General features: G+C 44.5%; 1 protein-coding gene across 5 annotated transcripts in view; it reads left to right on the forward strand.

The window, feature by feature from the left end:
• The window catches only part of Ten-m (teneurin transmembrane protein Ten-m), a 388,572-nt gene that overhangs the window by 215,263 nt on the left and 151,674 nt on the right, over nucleotides 1-21,635 (forward strand). For 3 of the 5 annotated variants that reach the window (XM_066736569.1, XM_066736571.1, XM_066736573.1), the window contains exon 1: nucleotides 2,546-3,115. The exons of 1 other annotated variant lie outside the window; for it this stretch is intronic. Coding sequence is in view for 2 of the 4 variants with exons in the window: in XM_066736571.1 (XP_066592668.1) it covers nucleotides 3,100-3,115 (16 nt within the window). In the remaining 2 variants the exon portion in view is untranslated. Of the gene's footprint in view, nucleotides 1-2,521; nucleotides 3,116-21,635 lie in introns of those variants that run through there. One more of the 5 variants, XM_066736572.1, reaches the window with a different exon arrangement.

The raw sequence follows: 21,635 nt of genomic DNA on the forward strand, positions 1-21,635 counted from the left end.
GTGTGTCACGGGTTGAATTTCTCAGCCTTCCTACACTATACACAAGTCTGGATAACAGATTATGTCAGTGCGAGGACTTGAACTATATCTGATGTTACCCCATAGCGAAAGAGCTAGGAAGCTACTGTGTTTGGCGCATCTCGCTCTTCAAGTTTTATCTACTTATCAGTTACTTTCTCGTTGTACTATATCCGTCCATTTGTAAACTCCCTCTTTTTACTCTTCTCTCCATTTTAGCAGCATCTTTCTTCCTGTTATTGCTAATTTCTGTCTATCTCTCTCTCTCTCTCTCTCTCTCTCTCTCTCTTGGTCTAATCTCTCACTATTTTTTGCGATATTCTCCGTCTATGTTGTTTTTATCCCCGCAGTACATAGTTGGTAATTTATTCTTTCTGGTTATTGTCCCGTCTTCCTTTGTCCGTTTTGCTTTTATCTCCGTCCGACATTGGTGGCTCCTTCTCCCTTCTAGTTTTTCTCTCACGCGGCCGATGCTAGATAGCTGCGTCAAGGTCGAAGGCCTGCCCGAGGAGAGCAGTTTACTTACGATAAATGGACCGAATGAATCACGCGAACCAATTAAGGATTACAGCGCGAGCGCAATGCCATCGCGACGTTCCACGCGGAGTCACCGACTTTCTTCACGCCCGCTTAACCTTCGCTGGCTGACTCGCGTTTAATTGAAATTACTGAATATACTTTCAGGAAGAGGCTCCGTTTATAAACTTTATATAAAAAAGGGCAAGTATCAATTCCGATGCATCGATGCTGATGTTTACAGCAAAGATAGTCCATTATTGTTTCAGTCGAGGCCGATCAAAGTTTGATGAAAGGAAAATCGTAAATCGAACGAGTCTGGAATTTCATTGTTGCACAGTAATAAGGAAGATTGCTCACGCGAAGTAATTAAGGGAGAGTGCTGTGTTGTAGATGAATAATGGCACAGAGGTCGAGTTATATTCATATAACGGAGGAATTTTATGATGAGCGAGACGTACTCGGTAGACGAGCTGCGAGAGTGGCTGAGAAGTTGAGAAGAAGAAGAAAGTATTCTTTCGATGAAACGTCCATTGTTTCACGGGGTGAGCATCGGTTATCTGGCGTTGCGAGATATACGGTCCGCGGAGATAGCAACTATATCGTATTTTCTACTGCACACACGTTGCGTGGATGAACGGCACGGATTTACGAGGAAGTTTAAATACCCCCGTGACCAGCCTGTTAATCATAAAACCGTGAGCAGGCGTATCCGTCCATCTGCTAATTTATCTTTGACAGCGGGTATCCACCCACACCTACCAACCCCCCCCCCCCTCTCTCTCTCTTTCTCTCTCTCTCGAACCTTACGAAAACGGGACGAGCGTTGCTACAATTCTGAAAGGGAGACGACTATACGGATCGGAGTGGGGTGGAACGACCCCAACGCGCAACGAGGAGCGGAGCGGAGCCGGCAAACGGACGGGCCACCCGCGAATTTCTGAATCGATGCCAAGTTTAGGCGCGATCATTCGCCGAGCCAAGCGACGTTGCCATTTCCGAAAGGAACCGTTGCATAGAGAGGTGCATTGTACTCCATCAACGACCGCACTGATCCCCTCTTGCAATGGCCCCTGCACTATACAACTATATACTATATATACGTGATTCGGATGGCATAACGGGCCAATTCCATAGCTTCGGCAGTCCCGTGCCGTTATGCGAATCTCCTCAGACCGCACACACAGCCTACAGCCACTATGTGGAAGAGCCTGCCAGACTCACAGCGCTGCTGCCAGCCTGCTGCACTGCACCGATTTCGTGGTTGAAGGCCCTTCGTACCAACATGGAAAGCCATCAACCACCATTATACCATCTCCCTTCTCCTCGATCCTCAATCTCCATCTCAGCCAAACCAGTAGAGAGATATTCTTGCTCCCGAGCGCGACATGCGATATAAAAGGAAAATTCCCGACGTATCACTGCGAATATCCGAAAGAGGGAGGGAGACCTTGCTACTATATATATATATATATATACCTATATGCTTTCATAAAGCTGTACCTGCTAAAATAGAAAGAAACAAGCCTCTTTTTTCCTCTGTAAAGCTACGCTACACATCTACCACGGGCTTTCATCCTGCGCTGCATGCACCTGTGCTTGCACACGCACACGCACAAGCAAAGGCCAAAACACAGTAGCAGCTTTGGCCCCCACGTTCGAACATATACAGACAGAGTATCAGTCTGGAAGCAGCAGCAGCACTACCACCACCACTACCACCACCACCTGGACACCTTGCAGTGTTTCCGCGTTCACGCACGAGGCCATGGAAAGCTTCACAGACGAGTCGCTTGGAATTGGTGGGTGAGGTTGCTCGACCTGGTGTGGAGCACGCGGAATTCTGTGTGGACGAGGGGGTTGCGAATGTATCGAGGGGGATGACGGCATCGGCGCACGGTGATCCAACGATGGAACGCATGCGCCGCGTGGGAGTATAGCCGCGGACACGGGTCGAACGGGGAGAGCAGTCAGTGCACTGCCAGCTCCCGAACCAGAAACGTGAATCGCGCGTCTCGCCTTACTCTGCGGCCTTCTATGCGAGAGACAAGGAATACCAAGCTGCGAAGGAAGCGGAAAGAGATAGGAGGAAGGTAGGAGGCGAGGCCGATATAGTGTTTGGAGGACGTGCGAGGAGGAGAGACGATTCCAGTGGAGCGAAAGAGAGAGAGAGAGAGAGAGAGAGAGAGAGTAGTAGTAGTCCTCGGCAAGAGGCGCGCGAGAACTTTGACCCCGTGCGCCCGGGCGCAATGTGTTTGTGTATGTGATAGAGAGAGGATCCAACGAGCGCGAGAGGTTGGCCAGGCTATAGGAGGAGAGAAAGAGAGAGAGAGAGGAGAAGTGTGTCTTGTGCGCCAGGATAACGAGGACTCTACTCGGCAGTGACAGGTTTTCACCAAAGGTCCACACGGATCGATCCGATCCGATCCCGTTGGATATACACGGGACTCGCGGGATTAGCCTGTCACAAGTATAGCGATGGTGATTTAAGAGTGTCGTGCAGTGGTGCTTCTATAGTGCAATGGTAGAAGCGGCTGTAGCCAAGCTCGACACTGGGGACCGTAGATGTACCAGCCATCAGGTGGGTGCTGCCGCTGCCTTCTGCCTTAGTGGAATTCAGTGTGAGCTTGCGACTCGCGCGAGAGGAGAGAAAAAGCCTCTCTCTCCGACTATTATGCGCGCCGTGCCGCGCGGTCCCTTATTTCGTACGGATCCACAAACAGCACCCCCCACCACGCCCTACCCTACTCCCCCCCCCCTGCAGCTTTTACCAAACTCCCTCCCATCGAGTCTCCATGTATACACATCTATGCTGCCAGCCGACAGTCGACACTGTCGACACTGCGTACTTCCTCGTCGCTTCCGGACCTTCCACAATTTTCGACACGCGTCCCTTTTAACCGATACACGCTCGATTGTTTGCCTCGAGACCCCACACTCGAAATCTTGCTGGGTCAACGTTTGCGGATCGGATACGAGTGGATAATATGCGCGGAAATGGGACGCGACGTTTGCGCTCGTTCCTGTCGAGCTATTTCTCCCTCCCCCTCCCTCTCCCATTCCTACTCTCACTCCCACTCCCCCTCCTTCTCTTATATACTCACTGCATTATTGAAGATATTTTGCGCGAGCCGTGTGTGGCATACGAATTTAGCAGCTTCAATTATCGCCACTCAAGTTTGATAACGACTCGGAGAGTGTAGAGTTTGAGATTGTGCTCGCTCTATCGATTTTCCTCGCGAGACTGAGATGCAGATCTCCCTCTCTCTCTCTCTCTCTCTACCTATGACTTTTCCATTCCTATATAGCGAGATCGAGCGATTGTACCAAGGTGAGCGAGATTTTTGGCAAGACTTGCTCGTTTCGTCACGTGAATGGCTCACGCGATAATGCCGGGAAGCTCGACGAAAAAGATTGATTGTCGCGTTACTCGCAGCTCGGTAAATCGTTTCCCTTTATCTTCTCGTTCAGAAACATAACCCGAATCGGTTATCGACGCTTTTCACGGACGCACGTATTTAGAACTCACGCGAGCCGCTTTTTTCCATCATTATCGTAGCGCGATCGTTACGTATTCGCGTGCAGCCTCGCTCTATCCGAGAATCGACACATCCACCGGACGCCCGTTCAAAATGAGCGGTCGTTACGGTAGTTTATTAAAGTGATACTCCCTTACCGATTCTCATAAACGAATCTTTTATCAAATTCTCCAATAACGATCGCTCGAGTTTAGCATCGGAGCACACCCTCTTAACTGTCACGCAACTTTATTATCTATCACTCGCCTACTCGATACACCCCTAATATATATATATATATTGCGATTCAAAATCCAAACGTACAAACTTTCGAAATTTCTACAGAATACCACTTTCGATTGCTATAGAAACCTATAGAATTGGTATAAAGCAACATTTAACTGTTTTATCAATGCTCAGACTGGATAAAGTAGAATTGTGCGAATACATATAGCTGCTCGTATGGAAACATCGAATATTGCTTTCTAAGCGTTTTAACCAAGTTATCGTTTAGCTTGAATGTGGTTCGATCGTGGAACGTTTTTTAGCCCGATTGAATTTCTCAACCGAGCCGCTCCATGCACTAATTGAGGGGATTCCAGCGACGAGTGATTTTTTCGGAACGAGCAAGTTCTTCACAAATATTGAAAATCCACTCAGAAACATGGAAAAACGTGTCTTTTGGAAAACCACCAGCTTTACTTCAACCCTCTGCTGCAGCTTCCTAGCTTTTCCTTTCTGCTCCTTTTCGTCCAGTTAATTATTGCATCCCTCTGGAATGGAAATGCAATTGCACCGTGTGTAATCGTAAGAAGTCTGCGCAATATTTTTCTTGCATATACGGTGCAGTCACAGTGTGCGCGCAATTATAGAGTTGAATTGTTTCTGCCTCTCTCTTGACAATATAAGTTAGCACTCGGTCATTTGTACGGTGTGTAACGTATATATATATGTATATATATATCGGTGTTATATCAGAGCGTTAGTATAAAACTTTAATACGTACACTAACGCCAGAAAATTACCCCTTCTGGATGAGGATCTGTAATCTTGGATGAGGGATATAGATACCGAGCCACGATAAAACACTGGAATAACGATATACTTTAGCATTTCAACGAGTATTAGCAGTAATCGTAACGATCGGGTTACAGCTTGATTTTCTACAAATTGTTACGCGCGTCTCATAAATATAAAGTCCATTAGTCGCGGTAAATTATAAAACGACCGGCGAAGATTTCACGAGGAAATACAAAGGTACACCGAGTGCGAAAAATCGAGACGCGCGGGTGGAAGAAGATTTTTCGGGCAGCGCGGTAGTGAAAAGCATTCATTAGAGAGTAGGAAAATTGTTGGCTTACAAACAAAGTCGTTTCTGGAAGAGCAAAGTTCTTCTTAATAAAGAAAAGTAATTCCCGCCATAACCTAGTTTTATATCCGGCGCTCGGTGTGTTTAAAAGAAAATTAAGACGAGATTACACGAGCTGGAGAGAATCTCGAGTAGAAAATTACATGTTCCACTAGATTCGTAATCTCGCTGATAACGATCAAACATTAAAGCGATATATCAGCATTTTCACTGGCATAATCAGCTCTGTCGTAAATCTCGCAGGTTTCAGGATTCACATCCTCCAGTGTGATAAATCAAAGATTTACGATCCTTGCGCGCCGGAGAGGCGAGTGATTCGAATAGCGGCGATGTAATGGCATTTGTAAAAAGCTTAAGAATACGTTGGATTAATTAATGTTTCGCGCGCTTCAGCAGGTGCGGGGGCGAAGCAAGAGCGTTAATGAAGGAAGCTACGTGATTCGAGCTGTAACCTATATAACTTAATTCACAATTAAACGCCCGGGAGAGCTGCGTTTAAGAAGAAATTAAGGCAAGATCGCGCGGACTGGCAAGCGTCCGCGTCGCCTCGCGTCGTCTCGCCGTATTCTCCCTCTCTCTCTCTCTCTCTCTCTGAGTCCTAGTAAATTAATCGCGCGCTCTCCACTTTCGTCAATTAAGTCGCGCGTGTAAATTAGTGCCCGATGCTGCGTTAAGAGGAAACGTGTAGCCGGGGCTCACTGGCATTTTAATGAAAACAAACGCAACATACATATATTTCCTCTCGTCAGGGCGACGGCACGTTCGGTCGCACGTGCCTCCGTCGTCGGCAGTTACGAAAATAGTTGCGCGAAAGTAATGACACATACCGCGCGCCAGGCACGCCAAGGAGAGCTCAAAGTCGATTCACCGGGGTTTCACGCTCTCTGCCCATTATCACCCTACTTCTCCTTTCTTTCTCCGATACACACATGCGCGAGCACACGGACGAATGCTCCACTCGCAACACGCAACACCTTATATACACCTAATCAAATTTTCAGACTCGCCTATCCCGTAATAGGACCTTTAATTAAAGACCCGCAAACTTTTTCCGACCGAGCGCGAATCAATTTCGAATTCGAACTTGTTTGATTGCAATAGCTTCATTCGTAAGGATGCACCATTGTTTGTTTGCTCACAGATATCGGTTTTTCGACGCGTGCGACTTGCAGAGCTTTCGCATTAAATCTGCATACGCAGCTGGAATACATCAACACGCTGCAGTGCGTATGGGGAAAAATACGTAACCTAATGCTTCCTCTGATATATATATAGAGCGTGCTTGATTTATAAAATCAATTGAAAAAGCTGATGGTGAGGTTTCAGGAATTCCAATAGTACTCATCCCCCACCACTCGCAATTTGACTAAAATAAAGCACTGATTTATACCGATCGATGCGAATCATTGATCTATGCTGACTGATACGAGTCACCGGCTCACTCGGACCGATATAAATCAGTGATCGTAGCTTCGATAGCGGACGGTGTTTGTTTTTCTTTCGAACGGTTCGAATCGTTTCTCCTTCGTGGAGGGAAGAAGAAAGGAAGAATGGAAAGTGGGGACGGAAGAAGCATAGCGTTATAAAGTACGATTCCTCGTGAGAAAGAAGCTTGCTACATTGCGTATCGCCTTATTCTATCGAATATGATACTGTTTCCACGTAAAGAAATATTGCCCGCTCGGCGAGCAGTAGATAGGGAAGCGCTGACACGGCAAGCCAGGGGAGAGCCAACCGACACAGGTTCCAGCTAGAGAGATACGCGCAAGGACGGCTCGGCGCATAAAAATACAAAGACAGGAGTGTCAGCTGGAAATAGAGAGAGAGAGAGAGAGAGAGAGAGAGAGAGAGAGAAGAGAAGAAGAGAAAAGAGAGCAGGATATCTTGTTGCAGGTATCGCAATTGACACTGGTTATATAATGTCGCGGCACCCACGCCTTACCTTTCCTCCGTTGGTTCTCCAGAAAGGAAAAAGGATGGAGAGAGAGCAAAGTCTTTCCCCCCTCCCCCTCCTCTCTCAAGCGGTGCTTTATAAGGTAATCCCATCGGATGATTCACGCGGTCCAACATGCTAAGATGATTGAGGAGCATTTCAGTGTTGGCTGTACGACAAATAGTCCCCGATTAGCTGCTTCAACCCGGCAATCAGTTGCACTTGCTGAATGCGATATACCATTAACCAACGACCATTTTCATTCTTTTCTATACCGAACGCTTTCGGTCGTCTATTAAAAATATACTTGACTCGGTCGACGACCCCGTTCGCGACATACATATATATATATATATATATGCAAATTGACTCAATCGATGCGTAATCGAATGTTTTCTCGTGTGTATGTATATATATATATATATATTGTATATGCATCTCGATTCATGCTCTGCCTCTTTACCTCCTTCCCCGTTCGAACCTTTTATTCATGAGGATCAACAATGTGGCGTTATCGCTTCGCCTGCATCCTAATTAGCTGGCGCGCAAGCCGCATGTTTGCTTTAATTCCAAACGATCCATGGAAGAATTCCACGCGGCTTTAACGAAACACTTCGAAATAGCATTCATATTAAATTCCACTTTTGTGCCTTCGTGCTTCCCTCTTTTTTTTTTGTCCTCCTCATCGTCGGTATCTTATCACACGAGAGATTAACATTAGAGGCGTGTTCTCGGTACAATTTAGAAATTTCCCGGGTATAAATTAGATACTTGCTTAGATATCCATAGTGCTAGCCGAGATTCATGTTCATCCATGTAAAACACGGTTTTTCGCAAAGAGTTTCACGCTGGTATCGCTCTTTTGTATATTCAGATTGAGCATTGTGAAAGCAGGGAGAGAGAGAGAGGAGATTAGGATCACCGGTGAATCGCGGCATATACGAGCTAGCTAGCTAGGGCGTCCCTCCTCGACCGGGCAATGCGGCGTCAACTTTGCAGATCACGCGAGTCTCTCGCGCGTGCTATCCCACCAGTGTGCACTGGAAAACGATAATCCTCTAATTCCCGTAGCATCCCGAAAATCGACGCTGCTATACCAAGAGCGAGTGTCTCTTTCCCTCTCGTAAATATTCATTCGACGCGATATCGATCATTGCAATTACCATCAACCTCGCAGGACTCTCGCAAGGAGATAATTTTTCATCCGCCGTGGCACGTGTACTCCCTAAAAATCCATATGCAACATTTTTTAAATTCCTCGAGAAATTTTAATAGACGAATTTCTTTTGTCGTGTTCGTCATGCTAGAATTTATATATACGTGTATCGCGTCACTCATCCCTCCAGCGAGAAGAGGGTATTTGGAAAAACGCTGTTGTAGGTAGGATGTCGTTCGTTGATGGCGGTTGGTAGAGAGAGGAGCTTTTGTGCGTGTCTCTGGGCTTTTTCTTGAAAGCCGCGCGAGCCTGGAGGACCGGAAGTGCCATAAAATCCGGTGGGACAAGAGAGAGAGAGAGAGAGAGAGAAGAGAAATAGAGCTGGGAGCAGGGCTTGCATCGCAGGGGCGACCGGAAGGGGGGTAAGGAAAGGGATGAAAGCTGCAACAGTGCAGGGTAAACGAAGCTGGGTAGGCGCGCATTTGAAAATGTAATCAGTATAATAGCGAGGTGGTTCCGCGAAACCGTGCAAGCGAGAGCTTGACGTCTCGACGCTCTTTATTTCTATCCCCCCCCCCCTGCTATCCTCCACCTCCTCTCTTTCTCCTCCCTACCACAACAAGCTGTCGCGTACTTTCCCTGAGAAACACACACTCTCTCTCTCTCTCTCTCTCTCTCTCTCCCTCTCCCTCTCCATTTCTCTTTGTTTCGCGTAGGTTTAATTTGTTAAAAGCGCGAAAAGCGTTACCCGCGAGAATCGCGCACACTCGCGTGCACGCGTGTATTATGCACGCGTGAGTGCTACCCCTAGCTGTACGTGCATGACTTCCACGCCGTATATACTATCTCTCGAAATATGCGAGAGCTCGATGAAAATACTCCGAAAGTCCGACTCCGTGATTCTTCCTCACGCCTTTTTTATTTCACCCCGGCAAACTTTACGCTCGGCATAAATTTCTAAGGAGAGCACCGGGCGTTAAAGCACGACCGTTGCTTGATTTGCCTGACGAACCGAACAAGTGTTCTCGCGTAAAAAACAAACCATCAACCTCTCCCGTGATAAAATAGAAAGTCGAAAAATTCGTAAAACAACTATACGAACGCATCTCGTTTATTAAATCTAAAAAGATCCGTAACTTGTGCCTTAATTAAAATATATAACGGTTTGAATTATTTTTATATTTTTCGAAGCTGAATATATCTCTGCATCCACTTTTTTTGCAGGTAGGATTTGTTTAATTAAGAGTTTTTCTCTGCAAAGGGGGACGTAAATTTTCGTTAAACCGTACTTGCTCCGGTGAATCTAATTTCGTCGGTATAGCCCGTATGGAAAGGCCAACGAATTGACTTAATAATTTCGTTATGGACCGTTCGCATAACACGATCACGTACCAACTGCTAACTGGGAATTCTCATTTCATTCTACGGCAAAATCGAAGTGGAGACTTTGCACCGTTATTAATATGTTATGGTCACGATTCTCATAAATTTTTAATGGACCGGTCGAAGCGCAATATCGATCATAACAAGCTCGCTCCGCTATTAAATTAGGACGAAAGGCTTGAGAGAGAGAGAGAGAGAGAGAGAGAGGAGCGAAATTTAGAGATCATCAGGTTTATATTGCGTCGAGAAATTTAGATAATTCAGTCACGCAGTTGAGTTAGTCATCTGTGGTCAGATGGGAGAGGGCAATGATTCACTTAATTTAATCGAGAAACGTGCAAGCTGCCGAAAGGGGGAGCGACTCTCGTATACAATGAGTGTTCGTCATCTCTCTCTCTCTCTCTCTCTGTTGTGTTCCACGATGATAATTCTCGATTCGCGCTGAGGCCAACACTTGCGATACTTGGAAAAGTATTTATAAACCGACACAAGTGGCATCGCCAGTTTCTTATTACGCTCTTGACACATGCCAATTCAAATGCTATCTCCTGACACTCTAATAAACACTAAGCCTCGAGACTCTGGAGCCCCTCGCTCCAAAACCATCTCCAAATATATCCTGCACGTATCGTCGCTATATTCCCAACAAAATTGTTTTCCCTCGCAGTGCAATTTGCATTTCCTTATCATACGACTGCTAGCGCTGAAAACATCTCGATAAACTTTCCCAGAGTTCAAACCATATCAAAACAGCATCAATCACGGAATGGGCTCGAACTCACTTTATTATACAACGATATTTTTAACTTTGCAAGCTCGCGCTATTAACCAACTGCAACTATATCGGACATTCTGTGTATATACCATAATGCTTAGCGGAAGAAGGAAAACTTTGGCTTTAGTTAATGGAACTTTCATTGCTGGCTTGTATTTCCATTCGGCTCTTAACTTCGCAAACCTATAAACACTTATATTGAGACTAACTTGCGCGAACTTGCAAGGAACAAGCTGAAAACAAGAGTTATCCGTGACATTCCTCGACTGGCGAGCGCGCCGGGCGCTATACTTTCTTTCCTTTTCTTCCTCGAGGACTGCAGGGAGCTTGAAAAAATACAGTAACTTTAAAGGAACGTTGCAATCTACCGAACGTAAAACGGAGTAGCTATACCTTATCAGCTTTAATTTCAATAATATATAGTCTATATAGTCGGATGGTAAAAGTCAAAATGCGAGCAAGAGGGATAGGAGCCTAGGTGATCTTCATCAAAGGCTTAAAGCATATCCTCTTGAAGGCACTGTTTTCGCTAAAAATAGCCAGTAACTGTAAAAGGAGAAGATCATCTTTAACATTAGACTCCTTAGTCAGTATATATCTTTTCTCGAGCGAGTTCTAAAAATAAGGTCAAGCCGAGCACATGCAGGCAAGAGAAGCAGTAAGCAGTTCATCTTTAACAACATTAGGACTGTCTAGCCATGGCTTAACCCTTGCGCGGTTTCGTTAGTGAGCGTGCGTGCTCGTGTGAAAATCCATGTACCACGCAAGCAAGCCTGCGGTTGGGTCGGGGCTCTTCTCTCCTCCTTGGCTGCGTAGGTTGCTGCTGCTGGACGCAAATGCGGCAAGAGTGGCGCGTGCGTGCGAAGCCAGAGCCTTTAGCCGGGCCCATGTATTCTCCGTGACATCCGACCTCAGCGGCCTCGATAACGTCTATCAGCTTTATCACGTACTTCGACCAGCTAAACTTGTCGCAACTACTCTCGCAAAATTCACTATCCCTATACACGATACATATATATAGATATATGCAACTATAGAAACTCCTCCACAACCTGCACTATACGCCAACCATCGAATATATATACGTATTTACACGCCTGTTCGAAAATAATACATCGTATTATAGAGCTATAGACTGTTAGCGATTGGAATTATAAATTTGACAAACTTTCCGAGACCATTAATTAGGTTAGGAGCAGCATTGGTTTGCCGATAGGGAAGTTCTCCGCGTGTGTTTAGGTGTTGCTGGAAATCGTGAGAGTGTGAGTGGTCCGGAATGGTGACCGCGACACGGTATATAGCGCGATGGCTAAGCCCTACTAAAGCCCGTAATGTATAGCCTGGCAGAACGCGTGCTACGCCCCCTGGCCAAATCCGTCCCTCCACTGCCCTCCGGCCATCACGGCTTGGCCCTCTCTGAATTCTGACAAGCACGCAAGATCCCATTCCGTATCGATCTATCAGAAATTTAATACATCTGATTAATTATGTGCCATTATGTCAATTTCAACACGACTCTTCGCCTCATTACGATAATTATTGTACTGTACGCTAATATGCTCTGCACGCTCCTTCGCCTGTACAGTTTCCATATATTATTCAGAAATAGGTTAATTTTGTTTTTCATCTATATATATATATAAGAGATTACCGCGCGCAGCATAGATTCTAATTTGTCTCGTAAAATTTTCAAGATCGCCGGATCACTCGGTTAAAGATAATAACCCAGTCAAAAGTTACACGCGTACTAGCTTGCATGGCGATGTATATCGCTGATTAAATTATGGAGGCGTTGAGGTTATTGGGGTGAATAGCGAAAGGGTCGGTTTCCACTTTACCAACCGGTAGAAACGACAGATCCAATTAAAAATTTACGAGAAGCGCAGCTTATATTCGTCTCACTCCCCCAGGTCTTCCTCTCGATATGGAACGCGAGATATCAATACGCGTCCAAGATTTGCCCAAAATTCCGTCCATTTTGGCGAATGATCATCGGTAATTATTTGGCTCTCGCGCCGCGAATCAGATGTGCCCGCGGAGGATCTTGGATCTTCGACTTTGCGGCTTTTCTCGATTCGACGTGATTCAGTGCGTTCACGGGCTGCTCGGATAACGAACGGAGTCCTTAAATCCTTCGCTCCGCCTTCACAAATCACCTTAAGCGCGTTAGGATTAAGGAACTGGCAGTTCCGCTAAAAGGCTGTTTCCTGAAATTACGGAACTCTATCTAGAAAAAGCCCTGCTCGCTTTCCACCGACCCTATTTTCCTTCCAAAGAGAAATCCCTACGAATCTAGTCGAGTAATGATGGAACTGTCCAATCATCTCTCACGAATCTCCTCTATATATATACCTACAGGTAAATTCAAAAAGTATTAGTCCGTTCCCCTTATTGCGATTAAACATACATCACTTATTTTTTCTTCGAGCTAATGAAATAAATTTAAATAGATCATCGTGGTTTGCGCTGAGAGTTCCTTGATATACTCTCAACTTCGCGTTATTTCCTATAATGGCAGTTCACCCTCGCAGATTTCCTCCAAAGATTCCGAAAAGCAAGATAATCTGGCTGTTTCGAGAAAAGAATCTTAAGGACGAGCACGCACGGATTCCATAAAATCGCTTCCGCAGTGGGGAATGCCATATTTGCATAGGAATGCGACCGAAAAAGCTTATACCCCAGGCAGATCATTACCAAGCTTTTCCTGATTTAATTCGAATATCGTCTACACACTCGTTTTACATATCGTCGTTTACCATCAGGAACCGTTGCTCCGTCATTCCCCTCATTTTTTTATCAATAATTTTTACTCCTCAAACTTATCATAATTGATAAAGTTAAATAACGAAGAACGAGTCTTTTTTCCTGGGTGAACACAGTCATTCTCACAGGTTATTTATTATTTCTTTAATACAAGGCTGATAACAAAGATGGCTTCTGGCTCGGTTTACTCGATTTACTCGTGGATTGGATTTCCCGGTGAAGTTGGATGATATCGTTTCACCTCACGCAGGCGAAATTTAGTGTTGCCATAAAACGATAGAGGAAGTACCGTATATCGAGAGAAATACACGAAACGGGTAAGAGGGGAAAGGGCACACGGTCATCCCTCAGGTCCATTTCCAGTTGATGCGTGGACGGCACCCCAAAAACAATATCTCGTAGTACGCTGTAGCCTTTAGCCAGAGGGAAAACGGGCGAGAAAAGGGAGGGAGAGAGAGATGAGACCTGCCTACACGCTGGGCAAGCGCGAAACCTCGAACGGGGAAGCGTAACAACGCGAGAGAAACACCCTTCAGCTAAAAAACAAAACTTTTCTACACAGTAGACCGCACTTGAACTTTATTTTACATGTTAACCAATCAGAAAATCTCCTTAAATCTTCGGGCTAAAGAAATCTCTCTGCAAATTCATATATTATTAATAATAACTCGGTCATTTAGTTATTCGATATTCTAAAATCATTCGAGTGTTATCGGGTGTATTATTTTCAACCGTCATTAATTAAATACATTAACTTGCTGCGATAAATCGAGTGTCCGATGAAGAGAGCTTCGATCTGACTTTCTTCATCCAATCCAACGTCACTTAATCCATCGGAGCAGATCAAGCAAATGAAGCGAATGTATAATCAGATTCGATGCAGATTTTGTGAGAAATACGTTGAATTATAAAAGATGAAGTTTTTATACGCAATACTCGAACGATTGGTTCTACGTTAACCAGGATTTTCAAAACTCAATATTACGAGGTTGACTGAAATGCTCCCTCCATAAACACTTTAACCTGGTTATCCACCGCGAGCAGGGGGTTGCTTGTTGTTGCAAACTTTCCAACGGGAAGCTACCCGCGGAAAACTAGCAACGAAGAACGGGAATCCGGATCATTATATCCCATGGAAACGAAAGATAACAAGAGGCAGATATAAAACGGTGCTATATACTGCCACTGTCAAGAGGAAATATAGCTCGGTTGGCATATTGGAATTTTGATAAATAATAATAATGAAAAGACTTGACGCTTGTTTATTTATCACTCATATATATATATATATAATCACCTGTGCATTCATCAGACTGTTTTCAACAATCAATCTGCTCAGTAGTCCAACGTGATTTAATTCGTTTGATGAATTAATGCATTAATGCATTCAATTTTGCCGTACGAATGAATTTTAATGTTGATCCGAGCCGAAAATCTTGGCTTGAGTGGTATTTGATTATAAGCTGGCCCTGGTGCTCCTCGGCAGAATTGAGACTCGCGAATTCGCTAATCTTACTTTCACGAGGAGTTAATTAGCCAACGGGAAAAAGGTGTTTCGTGGCTAGGTGAAACGAGGGAGGGGAAATTTGTTGCGGATTTGCATATTCATGGTGCGCACGTACTTACCCCATGCGATAACATTTACCTTCAGTAGTCTTTATTATTCCTGCCTCTCTCGCCAAGGTTTAGAATTCAAAACTTCGTTATTTCCAGACGGATAAGTTCTCCGCTCCTGAAACTCTCATTATCGTGCAAATTGAGGTAAAGTACTCAAAGAGCGATTTCTTTCCGGCCAATAAGATGTTCGAAATATCAGCATTGTATATATAGTTACATATTTATAGATATATTGTATAAGGTACACTACGGGTACAAGCGACGCAGGTAGAAATAAGTAACACGTCTATATCTGAGAATGCGGCTGAAAAGCATCTGTCATCGGCAAGGGCTTTTATCAGAGTGGGAGCTTGTTTTCCTCCGGGAAATATCAAGAATCGGAAAAATATCGAAAAGTGCTGATCCAGCAAGTGGATCCCCAGCAACTAGTACTTTTTAGTAGTCGAGAGCTGAATTCCTATTATTGATAAAAGTGCGGCGCATTAAAAGTTTTCTTCGTTAATGAATGGACCGAGCTACCTCTATTCAAATCAAAGATTGAGGTTTGCTCTAAAACGAATACGAGGAACGCCGGGAAACTTTTTCAAACTCAATCAATAACGAATCGAGCTATTATGCTTACAGTAAAGCGCTTTTATATAGACTCGCGATGAACATCCCTTTTCACAAAATCTATTTCCAGTAATATTCTATTTTTACTAATTATATATTTTCCACTTATACGTATAGCCAGACAATTTTCCAATGAGAGCGGATGAATATTTTGTGTCGAGGCTGAATGAACGAAGATGTGGAAGCTAGGTTAACGGAGAAAAGAGGGTGTTGGAGAATTGGACGGTCTAAGGGCACTTCCTCGGTTCGTTAGCGACTTTATAATAATGCGAAGTTAGTCGAGGGTCCAGGAAAACTGGAAAAATGGAATCAGCTATAATCACTGGCCTCCTGGACCGAACGGGGTCCCGAGCGAGTAAAAGTCTTCCAGACTTGCAAAAGTGAACAAACTCGAAAGGAGAAAAGGTCAGGCTGGGTTATCCCAATTAAAGACCCGTATGCGGCGGTCAGCATCGAATTCGTTTCAATTATTCGACGTCATTGAAGGAGTTGAGCGCTTGGATGTCGCGATGCCTGTCATCTCTGCGCCGTTATCGAATTATCCCGTTTGCCTCGCCACAATTTCTGTCATTCCACCCCTCCCCCCCCCCCCCCCTCCTAACTCAATTCCCACCTCCTGACAGAAAAGACACTCTCGCATGGCCCATTCGCTGATCGAATCAGACTTATATTGGATGATTACGCAACTGTAATCAGTGCTCATTATTGTATTAACACCGATTGTGTGTTACTCTCTCGCGCTTTATATTTACTACTCTATAAATCGTTTATTCAAACGCGTGCAATAATAGAAGCGTCAGCGAACTCCAAATCAAAGCAACCTGTGAATTATTTGTCGAGTAGTTTTCTCGTAAAAAGAGAATTAACGTCGAGGGGTGCGAGCTACAATCCAGATATTTTTATACTCGACCGATGGCCAGTGTCCATGCAGTTATTATAACAATAGCCGTGAATATTTTCGCGTGTATAATCAGTCGCATTCACACCATTTCGACGAGTTCCGTTAATGTTAAAACAATTGGGAATAATTATACCAGCGTTTTTCATCGTTGAGCCTGTGTGCTACTGCCTGTCGTACGAATGATCGATACTGTTGACTATCGAGCAATGGATAATATGTATATACTTATTTTTTCCGAGCGAAGATTACGAAAGCTCGTATTCTTTTTAAATTATTATTATTAAAGTGGAGACTCTCTTTCTCTCTTTCGTATAAAGTTCGTAAACTCCTCTATATATATGCGCAAAGTGTGTTATAATTTTCGAAACCTTTCGCCTCTGTTGCTGAGAATAAAAGTTGTCAGTAGCGTGCAGGAAAAACAAAATACATCGCCTCTTTGTCAATTTTTTTTTACGCGAAAAGGGGAAATTGCGAAAATCGTGCTGACACCGGAGAAAACGCGTTACCATACCGGATAAACTTTTCTTTTTCAGAGACCTGCGTGCGCTCGCGTAACAATGTGTCGACGGCAACGAAATTGCTTATCTACGCCAGGGAAATGCGAGCTTGCCCGCAGCACGAATTGAAAAATAATTTTCACGGTCCAGGGGAAAACCGCGACGTGTCGGAAAAATTTGACAAAAATATCGACTTTTATCCATGGAACGAAATCTGGTTGCAGGATTGTAGAGTGCATTAAAATTCTTGATTCGAGCATTAAGAAATTAAAAGGGGTGGGTGTATACTGCAATGTTTTCTGTCAGGGATTCGTAGAAAACTTAGAGAGAGAGATGGAGAGAGAGAAAGAGAAGGATATGGTGGATGAGTAGCACCGGTACGATACATAAATAACGATATCGGTGTTTTCACAAGCACACACGCTCCCAAGCGTGTACAAGGGACGTTACTCTAGCGTAGCAGCAGACTGCGGTATATAACTCACCCCGTGGAGAACCGTGCACGTTGAATAGAGTCACCGGGATCGATACCTATCGGTTTGAACGTAGATACGCTCTACACGAGCTTTTCCATCCTCTGCCACTCCTCCTCCACCCCCCCCCCCCTCTCACTCTCTCTCTCTCTCTATCTCACTCTCTGTGATTCTCACTTGGCATCCTTTATCTCTCTCCCGCAGGCACTGGCTCACCCCCACCAATCCACACACTGTCACAACTATACCCGTTCTACCGATTGAAATCACAAATCCAAGTTTGATTGTTTGCATCTCTGAGAAATCGCGCTTTGGTACCATTTAATTAATGCGCACGGCCGCCTGTAATTAATTTTCGTAAAGGTTTCCTGATTATAGCTCGGCTTCGTGTAATTACAATCGACAAGAATTTCGTAATTGGATAAATCAGATTAATGGCGAGATCGCGTTTACGCCGGACAGTTTATGGTATGTATATACGGCGCTCTAGATGATATCGATAACTCGATGAAGACAAATTCGATGATGCTTGATTATAGGGGCCGTAAATTTAGGCCCCGTTTACCGCGGCGAGAGATCACAGCTTCTTCCTGGCCATCTTCTTATTTAGTGGTTGGAGGGGGAGGTAGAGGGGGAGGGGGTCGATTCTGACTAGCGGAAAGCGAGGGCACTGGTCGAATGGGGTTTTCCAGGCTGCTTTCGGGGGTTCGGTGATATATCGAGGGATAAATACGCAGCGTTACTCTCTACCAGCTACGCCCCGTGACGTTTCACCCCCGGGATCAGGCGACACCAAATAATGACCGACTCTGCAGGCCCGGATTAGCAAATCCCGCATGGAATTAGCTTCGCCAGTATCGACTCGTCTGCTCGACGGTCCCGTATCCGGTCTTTGGACCCATTAAGCTCGGCTGGGGCGGTCATCATCGTGACCACCGATTTGGCCAGGTCAAACCTCGAACATTGTAATCCCTGACCTCGCCTCTGATAATACGCTTTTTTTTTAAATTATTAAAGTTAATTATTTGTTCCGTCCGTTGAATAAAAAAATAAAATTGGTCAAGCCGAATACCTCGAGCCTATACCATTAAGCTGATCCATCACCCCTGGGCCAATATGCTGGATTATTTATTCGCTAATTGAACGATGCATTAATTAAAATTATTACATCGAGTTTTATCTCCACACTCGAGCCAATAAAAGTTAATCCTTTGAGTGTCCAGCGCGATGATTGCAGTACACATACTGGTAATATTAAAAATAGGAATTCTCCGATTAGGCAGAGTAAAGCTAATAAAAATCGAAATATACACCGGTGGTTTTAAATATTTTACGCGCTCCTCGAAAAAACGAGGGTATAATTTTGGATCAAGTCAGGAGCATGATTTCGTATAGGTTGTTGGAAACTGATGGCATTACGCGTCGTAATACTCGGGAACTGCTCCTCGGGGAGCAAAGAGGAAAAGGCTCGTACAAAATTGCGCTTCATGAATTAAAGAAAAGCCGCGATTGGTTGGAGCCGCGTGACGCACGCTTTAATTATTTACGAGCGTGAACAGATGCGAGAGATCACGGCTCAGGGATCCTTCGTGATTTGTTCCGTCGCGCAATGGCTGTACGGCATCATCATTCACCGGCAATTTTATATATGGGGCCTGCCAAGGGATCGATGTCAGAAATGGGTCGCATTCTCATCAGAAACATAACGACTTCATAAATAATGCAGATCGCTCCGCTGTAAGCTCGATCTTGCCCGGCCCTTTCCCTATTCACTGCAATTTTCAGTCACCAAATCTTTCGATTCCCTGAAATACCGATACGATTGCCATTTAACACATCGCGCCACGCTCGATCCTCGCTGAAACGTTGATATTTTAACAATAAAAAAAAATTCGCCATCCGATCGGATTTCAATTGAAAATTGCCTATTGATGACTTCTTTTTTCCCTTAGTTGTAAAACAGGTTGAATTGGAGAGGGTCTCTAATAGTTGGAATTTTCAGCTGGATATATTCGTATTTGGCGTTCCATCAACACATCCAAAAGGACGAGTTAATCGATCATGCTTTCGTATCGGTTTCTGCCATGTGAATGACGTTCTGTCGGTAATTAACGGGCGACGCGTCAATATATGGCTGGGTCGCTCTAGCCCTCTGAGTACGCACGAAATATACATCGGTTTATACTCGTGTATCGGTCCTGATTGTTTTCACCGTGTTCCAGAAACACTGGCAATCTGGCCGGTTAGTTAATATTTGCTTATAGATAATGATTCACAATTGGTTCTTACGAGATGAAATGTGTCATTACGCTACCGTTCGTTCAAAATTATAGGTTTTTGTTACTCGCGCCATTGGAAAAATCGTTCTGCCCGAGAAGCCAATCACCTCGCGTATCGACTTCTTGCTCTATACTTTTCAACTTTATCGATCTCAGCATTATACTATTTACCGACTCTATCCCCTGTCGTTTCTTCGTGAACTATCGGCATTGCTGCACAAGTTCCTCAGATTTGTGTCAGTAAAGGCTCTAAATTTGCGCAAACTTATTGAAAACGAATCGTCACGCCACTCGACATTCAACTAGTGAAATATACATGACCAACAGTTGGCATGCAAAACTAAACATTTGGTTAAACAGTGTATATAAAATTAGGGTATCGGGCCATAATACACCCTAACTGTATAATATAAACACAGGTGTTCTAGTATCTTGAATAATGCTACGACGTTTATATATAGTACATTATATACTATATACAATAGAAGACTATATCGTACATGTGCGTTCCTCGAAGGTGCGCTAATTATACGGAATTATTATTTGATCCAACCTTAAAGCATTAACAAATATCTGGTACATAATGGAGTTATTGTTAAATGAGCTGTTCGCTTTATACACAATGCTGGAATAGTGCATTTCCTGGATAATACTTCGTAGTTGGCAAACACACACGGTACGTATTTACTGAAATCTAACACCGAGGCCCTACGGTGGGGTAAAGCGAGGCTTTCGCAATATAAGGTACTATATATATATATATATATACTCGATTTTCTCTCTCTCTGTAATTTTGCAAAATATTTTGTATAATTTCTGTATAATTGTGGCGATTGCGGCTATATGCTTCCTCGAACGTCAAATCTTTTCTAGGTTGCTTAATTCTATATAGGAGTATCCAATGCTATATAGTAACAGAGTAACGTAATGACAAGCTGGCTGGGTACGGAGGGTGGTAGTAGAGTATCCATATAGTGGGAAAGTATGTATGGTGGAAGAAAAGAGGTGAAAGACGGTAGAAAGTGAGAACGCGGATCGTCGGAGAATAGCAAGAGCTCGGCGGCCGTACAACCACCTCGCGATGAAATATGAACGGGGCGCTCTCGGCACAGATGGTTGAATTTGAGGTCGCCGCTTCCTGCAGCAATAATACCATCAGATCGATAGGTCGGCTATACGCGGCTAGTGCCTGGCAAACCTGATAGTATAGCACCTTTTCGATTCGTCTCTCCTAAAACACACCAGCACGATTCTTATTATCTCACTGATTTTTCAGCTTTACGATCGTAGTAGGACAAATTGCTATTGTATTATTACGTCGATGGTACAGAAATATGGAAAGATGACTTTTTCCTGCTTGGCTTATTTATACTTTATTGCTTTTTTAAATAATTCGACGAAGAAGCTGTTTGCGGGGGATTCGGTAGTATCGAGCAGGTGGATTGCGGAGGGAATATGGTGATGTAAATGAGAGAAAGGGAAAGAGAGGGGTGGGGGAGGGGGAGGTCTTGAGGTTAGGCGAATCCGTCGATAATCGAAGGTTGGAGGGATCGGCTGGGTCGAAACGGAACCGGCGTCTCCCGCTTCCGCGGCTGGTATATAAGGTGCAGCCTCTGGGCGCGCACACGGAACGTAAGCTAGACGCTAGGCGGATCGATAAGGAGACGAGAGACGACTCTGGAAAAAACAAAGACGGAAGCCCGATAGAGCACAGACGTCGCACAGCCGGTGCAGTTTAGAGAGATGAATTTCAAAATCCCCATCAGGCCAGAAAATTCATCACGTACACCAACTTTCCAGGATCATTCAATATTATATATGTATA

Source organism: Prorops nasuta, unplaced genomic scaffold (assembly GCF_024137725.1).
Source record: "Prorops nasuta isolate Cenicafe-Biocafe unplaced genomic scaffold, Cenicafe_Pnas_1.2 PNAS00015, whole genome shotgun sequence".
Lineage (NCBI taxonomy): Eukaryota > Metazoa > Arthropoda > Insecta > Hymenoptera > Bethylidae > Prorops > Prorops nasuta.